The following is a 12,823-nucleotide window of genomic DNA, read 5'->3' as shown; positions in this document are numbered from 1 at the left end:
TGGAAACAAATGCAGATGGACATGTCTTCCACTGTGTTCTGAGCATCTCACAGTAACCTGTTCATGCAGAGAGCTGAGAAACTGTCCACCGTTTGTAAATGGAGAGTTTCACAGAGGCACACCACCACAGAAAAGCCATTTCCTGTGTAGAGAACCTCAGCAACTACAGTTCAGCAGTTTTGGTTCTGCTGCTCTCTCAACCTTGTGCTGATACCTTAGTTCAGCAACACAGCAGATCTAGCCATTAGAAATGGTGGATCTGTGTGAATATTCTGTACAGGGCAAGTGTTTAGTTCCAACTGTTCCAAGCATTCATGGCATGCTTATTGCATTCTCAAGACGTTCCCTGTGGTTCATCTTCAAATGCTTTGTTAGGCTTTCCAGGAAACAAACAACAAATGTGCATAAATCAAACATTATTCAAAACTTATGCTCAAAATCCCACTGGGAAGTCAAACTGAAAGGCTATGATTGTCATAAGCACTCTTCTTCTTGCTGTAGACATTGCAACAACAGCGCTTCATGTATTTGATCTTGCAGCAGCAAATCAGTGATGTATTAAGTAGTGGCGCTATGAGATGGGCCATTTGAAAGTTGAGAGGCAGAGCCAAAATGGGTACTCACGGGCAGTCCAAGATGGCCCCTGTCTCCTTTCTCTCCCTTCAGTCCAAGTCCTCCTTTCTCCCCCTTGATGCCAATACCTGGCTCCCCCTGAAATAGATGGAGTAGTTTTTTAGTTGTGGAAAACTGGATTGCTGCGGGTAGCTGACCATTGTGCTTTCTCTCATTTTGGGAAGAGCTTAAACATCTGAAGAACGAAAAGCTTTAACAGTTTAACAGTTGAGGTTATTGATGCATTGATTCCTGAGTAAAAGTGGCTCTCATAATTTCTTACCTTTGGCCCTGGTAGTCCTGGAGGTCCCTGAGAATCACATGAATACATTCTGTTAGATATCAAAGTCATTATCGCGTGTGTTTATTTTTTTATATCTCAACATGGTGTAATGCAAACATTTCTCTTATTCTTGTGTGCCTCTAGTAATGGTGCCCATGGTCTGGAGACACTAAAACAAGATACAGTATGTGAAACCGTGGGTATGGTGGGACACTTCAGGTCCTTCAGCGAACACCATGGGGTGGACTACGCCAATTAGGACTCACCATGGGGCCAGATGGTCCTAGTGGTCCTGGCGGCCCAGGAGGCCCATGGACCTGTCACATAACAGAAGATGTCTTCCTATGAGGTATACCTCTGGCTACATAAATTATTATTTTTTTATGAACAAATTAACCTTCCACTATCTAAAATATTCAACATCATGCTATCCATTTGCTTTAAAGACCATTGGATTTGTGTCCTGCCATCAACCATACAATACCATAATTACCAATTATGAAGTGTGTATTTATAGTGTCATAATCTGCTGAACCTATGTACAAGGTATGCACCATTTCTGTTCAGTTGATATACAAACATTCTTTTGTTACCAACATGGATCAAAGAGAAATAAATAATAGTCATAATAATCACGACAAAACTGATGTTGTTTCCTCCTTTTCCTATTAAATAACAATAATTGTTTTACATCACAATCAGATATTGAAATGGTCTTCTATGCAATGCCATCCTTAGACACAAGGCTGTGTTTTATTTCCGACCGAAAGAAGATCCTCACCATCTCTGACCTCCCTCCCTTCTCTCCAGCTTCGCCCTTCTGACCCTGCGGTGGGGAGAGTCACATGGGCGAAATGTTACAACACTTCCAACGAGGGCGTCATTTACGTTGCTCCTCCATGAGGAACATGACAAGGACACACGAGACAGCCCGCTCTGGCAGTGAAAGGATCGCAGAGCGGCACCATTGCGTACCATCGAGCCCGGTAATCCAATGGGACCGGATGGGCCTGCCACCCCCTTTTCACCAGTAGGGCCATCTAATCCCTACAGAACAAGCAAGTGGGGAAACGCAGGTTACACATAGGCAGTACGCTCAATTTGGAAACTTGCAATCCTTACTGTAATACCAATAAAAAAATTGGTCTCCAAATTCACAATGGAGGAAATATTACCGATCCAAAACGGACCATCAGTTCATCCAGGCATTCAATGTTTTTAAAAGATCTCAAACCCCCTCAAGGGATTGACTAAAATCAATAATTTAGTTAAGTGGAACTATCTTAAATTATAGGACGCAATGTTGCCTGACCCTCTCACATTCATACAGTACACAGTTCTGTTATAATATAAGATAAAATAATAAAATGTAATGTAATATTAGTCTTTGCTCACAAGACACCATTACGTCTGAGACACTGGTTGGCTTTTGTTCAGGTTTCTTTTAGGTACTGAAATCGAAATGAATTTGAATATTGCACGATTTATGCAATTGTGTGGATTTGTGCATGAGAGAATGACCATTGTTTACTTATCAGAGGTATTATTTGTATGATGAGTGAAAAATTCCAGAGCTCTCAGGACTGGAATCCCCATGAAAGATCAAGGGACTGAGCATAAACTTGGACTGCTCATCAAAAACTACATATCCCATGTAAAACTACATATCCCATGTAAAACTACACATCCCATGTAAAACTACATATGCCATGTAAAACTACACATCCCACGTTAAATCCCTCTTAGAACTTCTGACATGCTCACTGCCAACACTGGGTCTGTAATTTGAGGGTGCTTCAAAGTGTCGATGCACTCCCAGTCTAGGTGTTTAATTACAGTGCTGTGGGTCTCTGGGCAGATAATGGTGCGATGTTACTGAACGTGTTTCCCAAGGCCACTCACTGGAGATCCGCCGGGGCCTGTGTCCCCCTTATTGCCCTTCGGCCCGGCGAAGCCCCTGACACCGGCATCCCCTTTGGGCCCCTCAGCGCCTGGGGGCCCCTCAGGCCCCGTCTCTCCTGGCTTTCCACGGGGGCCCTGGTGGGGAAATTGTTTTTTTTTTTAGCCTTCTTGTTTCCATGGTTACCACATGTTACCATTGCTACCATCATCACTAGAACATTCGCAGAATGGCACTGAAAATCTCACTGGTTCAGTACAAAGGCAAGAAGCCTAGGCAATACCAAAAATTAGCGCCATAAAAAATAGAAGTGGTTGTGCACTATACCAAAACTATACGACCGAGCCAATTAACCTAACTGTAGAGAGAGGAGACCATTAGCTCTTGTAAATCGCTGAAATGTGCATTACTGGAGTGAATTGCACACACTACCTTTTCGCCATCATGACCTGGAGGGCCTGGCAATCCAACTTCACCCTGGAGGGAACAAATATTTTAAGAGAGAATTGGGTCACAAATGGCAATCTAAACTACAAATCACATTGACAATATGCTATGTGGCTAATTACAGGTCGTTTGAGACGCATCTATTTGTAAGGATAGGCCCAACTGCTCATACATTGTTCCTCAGGTAATGACATACAGTCATGCTATTAGAGAAGGACATTGTTTTCCTTAGAGATTCCCCCTGAGCAGTATTTTCTCAGCATTGGGCATATTTATTATATTATATTATATTATATTAGGCATATTTTGCCTAAGGGAAAAAACAATTAACCAACATAAAAATAAGTGTTCAGTGCACACCCATATAACAGTGTAAAGATTCAGATGCCCATACCTTTGAACCAGATGTACCAGGAGCCCCAGGTGGACCAGGTAGTCCAGGGGGACCCTAGGCACAAACAGTGGAGAGTTATATTATTATTAACAAATTGGGACAGCAGTGGTTAGCTTTCTCGTAATTCTTTGTAGCTCCTTTACACAGCACTAACGGACCAGCAGCCATGGGAAACGCCAGGTCGCTAGTGGGCTATTGTATGTTTTCTAGCTGAGTTTTCATTGTTGTCATTGTAATGCATCACTACTACTGCATTGCCAAACGGCTAGCCAGTGAAGTCATTCCGTTTGGCTGCTGTTTTTATGTATTGCTCTTAGAATTTACTTGACGGTGAAGATGAACACTTACCATTAGAGGCACATTGTGAATATCCTGAAAAACAAAGTAGCCAAAAAGATTAATTAAAAACTGTATTGAAAATGCTGCTCAATGGACAAAAAGATCAGGAAAATTAAACAAACCAGGAATTTATCGTTGAAGTTGCCATTGTAGTCATTAATTTCAGATTTCCCTGGTTCGCCCATTGGACCAGGAGGACCCTAAAAAGTAGAAAAGAAAGGTCAGAATATTTATATACAGTATTGTACGCAATGCTGGTTATTTATAAAAAGACATATATACTGTATACAGTAAATAGACTTCACTTACTCTAGGCCCAGCTGGTCCCTCTGGTCCTGACCCCCCCTATCAAACCATCAGAGAGAAAAAGTTACTTTTATCTGACTGTTGAGATTTTCACAATTAAGAGCGATGTTTGTAACAAGGACAACAATAAAAAAAGACCATATATTTCTTCATATTGAACATAAACATAAAGACCACTCCTCAATGGAAGAGGCTGTGCAATCAGGATGGCACAAATCTAGAATAACAAAACAGCAAAGTCATCATAGTCCGTTGCTTACCGTTACACCTGCATCCCCTTTGTCACCCTGGGAATTGAAAACAAGATATTTGTTTCAGTACATCTGTTTTTTCCCCCATCAAAGAGCTTCAGCCGAGCCCATTAATACTAGAGCTCTGGAAGCTACAATAGACCATATAGGATCCTGCAGATGCACATGAATCTAAGGAAAGTGTATATCACAAACAAAGGGAATGGAAATCAAAGGGAAAGGGAATCTTAATGAGCTGAATTACTGTGTATCCAGTCCTATAAGTTGTGGTGAGCACACATCCGTGCAGTGTACCTTGGGTCCCAAGGGTCCAGCAAGTCCTGGCAGACCAGGTTCTCCCTTGATTCCACTTCCTCCTGTACTGGGCTCCCCCTTCTCACCCTGAAAAAAACCCAAAAAAAATTACATCGATTTGGCAAACTTCTACCATAACTCCCAATGTTACTGGTAGCATGTGTAGCATGTAGTATAGTATGGTGAAGGCCACAATATATCCACAGAAATCCTCCTGCACCCTGAACACACCACAAAGGAAGGTTCCAGTTACTCGTTGTTATAACATTCATTTTAATAAAATGTTCACGTTAATGTTAGATTCATCTTATCTACTGTGGTTTCACTTGCAAAAAAATGGTAGCATCACTTGGACATAAAATATTCATATATAAAACATAATGTTCTGTCAATATCAATATTTTGTGACGGATTATGAAAATCCTGAAGCTGATTATTTCTTCAATGATTAGATAAAATGACGTAATCTTATTCAGAGTGACCTGAAAGAAGTGGCAGGATGTGGATGGCATTTCATAGCTGATGAGAATCTACAAATATGACTGGATCAGCACTGGACATGGGGATGTAGTTTACGGAACAGAGGGCAGCAGACTGTTACGGAAATGTACTGAAGAATCGAAATGGCATCAAACACACCTGATCCTAAATAGGACAAGCAGTTCTACTTCTGATATATAATCTTTTCATCATCAGCAAATCGAATGATAACACAAAAGTCTATATCAGTTGAGCACTTGTACTGAATTCTGTGGTTGCATTCGTCACAGGTAAGCAGGTTATGCTGACGCACACTTTTTAGTTTAATGCATTACTTGTACCAAGCAATCGGGTAAAATGCCCTCAGAGTGTTCCCTGATGTCACATCAACAGCAATCAAAGGGAGATGTTACAACAAAGGAGCATTATAATGTGCTTTCCAACAATTACACCATTGAAAATTCTAAGCAATCAAACCAAGTTTCAAATTATTCACCTACTGTGTCCCACACATGACAAGCAATAGGAAAGGACGTTTGTGTAGTCTAATCTCCTTGTTTTAAGATGGGGATGAAGAGACCTCCTGCACAAAGCCTCCGTGTTTCTGCACACAGACACTGAAACCTCTATTTTGCTCAATAATTAGACATGACTGGTATCAGTTTCATAGAGAACGCAGACTTTTCCAGTTTCAACAGATGCACCTGTATGCATTAGCATGGTCATGTGTTGACGGGTAGTTCAATGGAAAATGAGCACGTGTGCATCACAAACATGCGATGGGAGTGAATCAACAACATGCCCAAACCAGGCCTACCCTGTATCCCCTTTTTCCAGGAATACCCGGGATACCAGCTTGACCCTTAACAAAAGGAGGAAGGGTTAAGGCGTTGCAACTGCACAGTTATGGGAAGAAAAAAAAAACATATTCATGTGCACTTTTCTCATAACTGCCACTGCACACCAAGCTCTTTACCTTTCGTCCAGGAATACCCGGAAAACCTGACTGTCCCTACGGTGGCCCAGAGGGTACAAACAAAGATGGGCAGGGGAGAAAGAAAGAGACAGAAACAAGCAAAGAGAATGAAAGCCCTTTCCAATACCATGTTTTGAGTTTTAAAAAAATAGTGAAGTCTTCATAAAGTAAATGCTATTATATTGTATATACACGCACTGCAACACAGTCACATAGTTGACATGGATACAGCATGCAAAATTAACATAAAACAGGAACTTCCTCAGTTTATATGGCCAAAAAAAGAACATTAGTCAGTCCAGCTGCCTGCAAACACAGTACATTTCACCACGACTTATCATGCTCACAGACATCCACCTAAAATGGCAAGCGTGTTGTACACAAGATACAGAAATCAAGGGCCTGTATCTGTAAAATGACCCGTTGGAAAGGTCTCTTCTCCGTGCAATCTCTGGCCCTTCAAATGAACAGATTTCATTTGGCATGCAGTCCGTAAATAAACAACATCCTGAGAAATCAATATTTAGACGGCACAAGGCATTTCAGCTTTAGCGACGACTGAGGCGGCGCAATAAATCAGGGGCCCCTTTAAGAGGCTGAGACGACATTAGAAACAGACTGTAATCACTTGAACACGGAACTATACCGACTATCATCCCTTCGAGAGCTCCGCAACTCGCTGCTGCTGATTAACTGCCGAAAATTGCTCTCTATGAATAGTAAAGAATGCGCGGCAGTCATTTAATTCGGCTTTCTGTATTCCCTCCAGCTAAACGGCAGACATCATTACGGGGCAGATACAGTGGGAGCGATTGATGTACAGCCGCAGCTGTGGCTATGGGTCGCTAGGCGACTGCGAGGCTGTTGCGCAAGCCGCTCCCTGCTCTCGCCTGTGCTCGGTGTTTACACAGACGCGCCGTACCATAACCATTTCGAAATGACCGCGAAGAAATTGTCAGCACAGTTTCCATTTCTATCCATCTAGCATATTCAATCCAGTGCATACGCAATCCAGTGCAGTCCGTGTGTCAGGTGTGCTTCATTTTCAGATAAGTAAGAATAGATTTTTGAATAATAAGGGTAATAACCTTAGCAGGACGGTCAACACTCACTTCATTACTACATTAATATTTGGGGGAAAATGCTTGCTGCTGTCCTCCCCTTTTGTTTAAACTTCTTACAGTAGTCTTTGCAACCCAAGCCTTACAGTATTTAAAGTTTGTATGTATGCTTGAAGTACAGTACTCATATATAAGCTTTTGGAGGTGGTTGGCCATAGCTCACTATGAAAAAATCTAACTTGGGTGCCCATACCTATACAGCAAAAGGACTTTTGCTGACATTGCTAGCGACCACAATGCCTCTCAGTCCTTCCATCCCTAATGTACTGTAAGGGCTGAGAAACAGCACTTTAGAGAGCTCATAGGTCCACCCTGCTCTGATGAAGAGGTGGGACCAGAACGCTCAGGCCCTCAGGCAGACAATGAGGGCAGCTGCCAGGATCCGACGAGCAGCAAGTGGGTATTTTTTTTCAAGGCCACGACAGGTGGCGCGTCTGTGCCACCCCGGGGGCACAGCGGTGCCCGCTCACACCCCGGGCGCTTTAAACCGGAGCGCGCTGCCAGACGGGCGTCTGCCCAGCAAACCCCCACCCCGCCGGGGCAGATCGCGTGTCACCGCTTCCCGGAAGATGAAAGGGGCCGGGCCGCGCCCGTCCCCAAAGCGGGGATCATGAGTCGGAGCGATGGCCGCCGTTCAATCGCGCACCACTCTGCCCGAATGCGGCAAACAGGAAGAGGAAGAGGGATCTTTTGATCCTCTCATTACCCGACGGCTCTCGTCATTCCGCACATCCAGTTCATCCGTCGTCATCGCCCCCCGCCCCCCCCCCCCCCCCCATTTTCTATTTTAACACCGGCGGTACTCGCCCTCTAGTGGGCGCCCTTACATAAGGGCCCGGCTAGCATGCCGTTCTGTTGAGATGCTTTGGCGGCCTGGATCTCGACTCAAATCCTTGGATGAATCTAGAGTCATAGTGAGGTTTGTTGAAGAGGGCATTAATCAACGCAGAAGTAGCGACAGGCAGTCAATTTGAAGAGAGTGAAAAAATATCTGTACCCAGATTTATCTTTGGGACTTATCTAGACTTACTGAGAGGAATGGCAAGGACATTTGCAGAAATAAAAAAATAGTACAGGTCAGAATACTGCATCATCCTTAAAAAGGAAAATCTAAACTCCACAAATGTACCCAGCAAACCATCACATGCAGTGCTATTATAATAACAAACTATTACAATAGATCATCTGCCTGTTAAATCTCCTTCCCAGCAGAGTCCTCCTAAATGTGCTGTCGTGAATACCCCCTTTCTGTCTTCTGCACACTCCTGCACAATCACAGGGACTGCCCCCACAGCCAATTGTCCATGGCAACACACAGTAAAGTGGCTTTTAAAAGGTTTTGTTAAAAGCACTGACCATTCAAAACTGGCCAAGAGGCGTTCCCCCATCAAAAGTTAACACTGATGCCCAATAACATGAGCATATTTCACAAGCACAAAGTGCCCAACCAGCAGCAACTAATTCACAAACTCTAACTCTTAAGGTGTCACTTGTCTAGTAATACTGAAATACAACAGGCACTAAAATGTTGTTGTGCTAAAGCGGGAACAATGGCAGTATTTAAAAGGAAATAAAAAGGGTTTTTGGCAAAACACAGCGATTACTCTAACTTCAATAGCATTAAAAGGCTTCTCTGTGAAAGCAGTGTTTGTCTATTTAAAAAAACATTCGCAAAGTCACTGTTGCCGTGGGGACTGGTCCAGTAATACAGCGATCCTTGATGATGTATGCATTTCCCTCAGTTCTGATCAGATAAGTACGTGGTCACCTCAGGTCACTATGGCGACAGCCCCAGCTCGAGGATGATCCACTCTGGCTGTCAGAGCCCAAGGATGTTCCAGGGGCTCCCTGCGTTACCTCTCCATCCCTCTGCCTGCGCTCTGGGTCCAGCACAGAAGGCCCAGATGCACTCATTTAAGCCTGGCCGGGGGCGATCTAGGGACCCTAAGGGTCACTAATTAAAAAACCAGACCCTTGTTTCTAAACTTGCCCCAGTACTAAATTTCCACATATTTTCTTCCACAAATAGCATGACGTTTCAACACTACTACTGCATGCATGTACTGCAAGTTCACTGTTATTTTGATACCCATATTCAACAAAACAACTTTCAACTTGGCCATTTTTATTATTGTACTATTTACACTATTATTGAACTGCATACACAGTAAGAATGTTTAAATGACAGACAATATAAATATACAGTATTTGCAAATGGGGTTGAGATGTCCTACAAGGGGCAAACTCTTTAAAGGTTTAATATAACTGACAGCCAAGAACTACAATATTAGGATGCATCTTTTTATTGTTTACAGCACACCCATGCAAGTGAAGGTCGCACACATCACTCTGCATAGCACAGGGACTCTACCTTCTCTCCTCTGTCTCCTTTCAGACCCATATGCCCTTCATTTCCCTACAGGGACAGAGAGGGGTGGAGACACCCTTGGAATATGACAGAATATACTGCAACATATTGTGAATGTATAGACAAAAAAATATAATTATATATATTTTATAACATAACATAAGGTAATGGCGAGAACAGGCCATTCAGCCCAGCAATGCTCGCCTTTTCCTACCCCTAAGTGTACCTACTGTCTAGTTTGCCTAAAAGCTAAATAGTATCTAATATATTTAAATATATATATATTATATAAATGAGAATATGTGAACATGTTTTACGTAATTCTGCAGTATTTTATTTCAGTATTTTGCAGTATATTCCATTTTACTCAGCAGCAGATGAGGTGGGCTTTAAAGAAAAGAGATTAAACCAAAAAGGAGGGAAGGAATCTCAGATTTGCGTCACCATATGGAGCAGCCAGAGCCTCAGAATTCTCCCTGAGGTGACCCCCTCCACTTTCCCAAAAAAGAAGTCCCCCGCCACTTCAACTTTGGCCTCTCTGTCGAGGAGCCTGACATTCTAGGTGGTCCGGAGGACGGGTGGAAGAAGGGAAATGAGTCTAACATAGGGGGAGAGCCAGGAGGGAGTTGGACGAGGCCGTGGTGCTTTCTGTGAGGCTGATATCAGGCCCAGACACAGGAACTACGCGCGGCCTTTTCCCATTTCACTTCGACTGACGATAAAGGCTCTGGGCTTGTTTTCAGATATTTTTTTTACAAGTGGTCGCCTGCACAAATATTTTCAGAATGTTCAGTGTGGATTTAGAAACAAGAAAACTGATTCATAAGGAGATATTATCTGATGCTTTAAGTGTTTTGTTTGTCATGCATCTTTTTTTTTTTTTTTTTACAGCTATAGCAGGTGGAAAGTTAACGGGCTGCCAACATTTCAAACATACAAGTTCATTATTTAGAAAATTAGAATATTCCCAAAACTAGAATAGTGATTCTGGAATAGCACTTAATGAGTAATGAAATTCCTTCCAACTGTTGGTGGAAACATTCCATGAAAAGCACTGCTATGAAGAGAATAGGCCAAAGGCTTGAAAGCAAATGATTATTTCATTTGAGTGATAAGATGAGAGATATGCTTCATACCTTGATGTATATCAAACATTATGGAAAAAATGATCCATACACTAAACAAAAGAGGGCAGACATACAGGACTACTAAGAATAAAAGATGTGTCTTAGCACCTTAGAGAAGGTGAGCCAGGGTCTAACTAAACAGACAAACAGCTGAGAAACAATGTATGCTGTGTCCACATTATGCAGTATAAATTAGACTACACAAAGTGTACTGTCTTCACAGACTTCTGAACAAAAATGTCATGCTGATCCAGGCCCGTGCCAGCACCAAAGTTTAGCCAAAGTTGAGTCCTCTGTGCAGTAAATCTGTAGTTTACTTTCAAGAGTGTAAACACACACGGCCGGAAGCCAGAGGGGTGCTCTTACCTTGAACCCATGATCTCCCTTTGGTCCCTATCAAAGGGAGAAGAGAAAACACAAACACGAGGCATTAGTCACACACCATCAATCACAGGGGCTTTCAACCACCGCGCCGCACCAAAGGCTGGACTCTAAGCCCCACAGCCATACCAAGCAGCTCTGCACTTTCAGGGCCTTAGCATTGAGAAAGGCAGACCTTAGGAGGCACTCGTTTCTTTATCAAAGCAGCACAACGTTGTCCCGTAACAGCATTGTAACTTATACAACGCTCATTGCTTTTCTTTAATAAAAACATAATGAAAAATCCTGGACATAAAACTGAGAAATGTACTGTGCACTGACTCCCGTTTGTAATATTTGAACAAACACATTTAGAGGGCGTTTCAGCATGTGGTGTGTTCTGTTCTAGCTTCAGAAATTGTTGTCAGATCAGTTATGAAACCTGAAGACCTGAAGCCAGAGCAGAGGAATTCTGCACTCTGTGAAAATCATCCCGATTCCCTTTAGAGGAAATGAGTTGTTGGCATTAACTTTCTCAGTGAGGTTCTCATAGATTTGTTTTCAATGCAGATGCGTAGGTTGCCAATTCAACTAAATATTCTGGAAGTGCGTTTGTCCTCTTACGATACGTGGACCAAACTGCAGCTCTTTGGACTTCCACAAGGTGGTGCCATAAATAGCTCCAGTTCGTTCGCCATCGACTCTGACTGTGACATGTCGCAAACTGCAAGAAACAAATGACCTCAGAATATAAAATGACTCACAGCTCTAAAACAAATGTGGCATCTTCTATTGTTAGGGCAGAACCAAGATTACTCACAGGCCTACTATCATCGGGCACTACAGCACCTGCTCTGCTTCAAATAAATCAGTTAAGCAAATCCGTTTTAAAGGAAGCCTTTACAGCAGAAAAATTTCGACAGAACACCCAAGTTCAAAAGTCCAGATTCCAGAGAGGTTGAAAGCGGTAACGTTAGAGAGTCTAAAGAAAATGGGAAACTAGAATAAATGGTTTTAGCGATTATATCTGAAAATCACATTGCCAAATTTGCCATCGGTTACTCAAACATAGGGCTGTCATCGCGATACAATACCATTAATGATAAATCGCTTATACTATTAGAGCCATAGAAAAATGGACTACAGACAGTTGACACAGCTATTTATTTATTCACTATCACGGAAGTACGTATTTTCGCCGTGCGGTCTCGTTCAAATGTCTAATGCCAAAAACTCGTCATCGGACAGATGGCAAAGACATTAACCTGTTCGAAGACTCGCCGAGTGCCGATCCGCTTTTGTGAGGAACAGCACGGCTAAGTTGATGGAGGAACTTGGCGTTTCTAACGTTACACCCCACTGCGCCCTGTCTGAACCTGTGGAGCAGTGGGCACTGTGGGCAGCCCTCGCGAGTCACCGCTTCAGAGGAAACACATTAGCCCGTAAGCTATTGAGAACTGGAGCGGTTGACAGCCGGGGAGTTTAAGAGCTCTATCCCGCTGTGCTTCAAGGCTAAAAAGTGAGCCGCGTCTGTGATGAATGATGGACGAGAGTCCGGGTTGCAG

General features: G+C 42.9%; 1 protein-coding gene across 2 annotated transcripts in view; it reads right to left on the bottom strand.

The window, feature by feature from the left end:
• col13a1 (collagen, type XIII, alpha 1) overlaps positions 1 to 12,823 on the bottom strand; it is a 51,185-nt gene that overhangs the window by 13,724 nt on the left and 24,638 nt on the right. For both annotated transcript variants that reach the window (XM_061228154.1, XM_061228155.1), the window contains 14 exons: positions 11,265 to 11,291; positions 4,827 to 4,913; positions 4,542 to 4,568; positions 4,285 to 4,320; positions 4,098 to 4,175; positions 3,985 to 4,008; positions 3,637 to 3,690; positions 3,228 to 3,272; positions 2,798 to 2,932; positions 1,871 to 1,942; positions 1,677 to 1,721; positions 1,162 to 1,212; positions 896 to 922; positions 625 to 711 (listed from right to left, as the gene is read on the bottom strand). In XM_061228154.1, the coding sequence (XP_061084138.1) occupies positions 625 to 711; positions 896 to 922; positions 1,162 to 1,212; positions 1,677 to 1,721; positions 1,871 to 1,942; positions 2,798 to 2,932; positions 3,228 to 3,272; positions 3,637 to 3,690; positions 3,985 to 4,008; positions 4,098 to 4,175; positions 4,285 to 4,320; positions 4,542 to 4,568; positions 4,827 to 4,913; positions 11,265 to 11,291 (795 nt within the window). The remainder of the gene's footprint in view (positions 1 to 624; positions 712 to 895; positions 923 to 1,161; positions 1,213 to 1,676; positions 1,722 to 1,870; positions 1,943 to 2,797; positions 2,933 to 3,227; positions 3,273 to 3,636; positions 3,691 to 3,984; positions 4,009 to 4,097; positions 4,176 to 4,284; positions 4,321 to 4,541; positions 4,569 to 4,826; positions 4,914 to 11,264; positions 11,292 to 12,823) is intronic.

Source organism: Conger conger, chromosome 18 (assembly GCF_963514075.1).
Source record: "Conger conger chromosome 18, fConCon1.1, whole genome shotgun sequence".
Classification (NCBI taxonomy): Eukaryota; Metazoa; Chordata; class Actinopteri; order Anguilliformes; family Congridae; genus Conger; species Conger conger.
The sequence above is the reverse complement of the archived record's forward strand: the minus strand, read 5'-3'. Positions and strand labels throughout refer to the sequence as shown.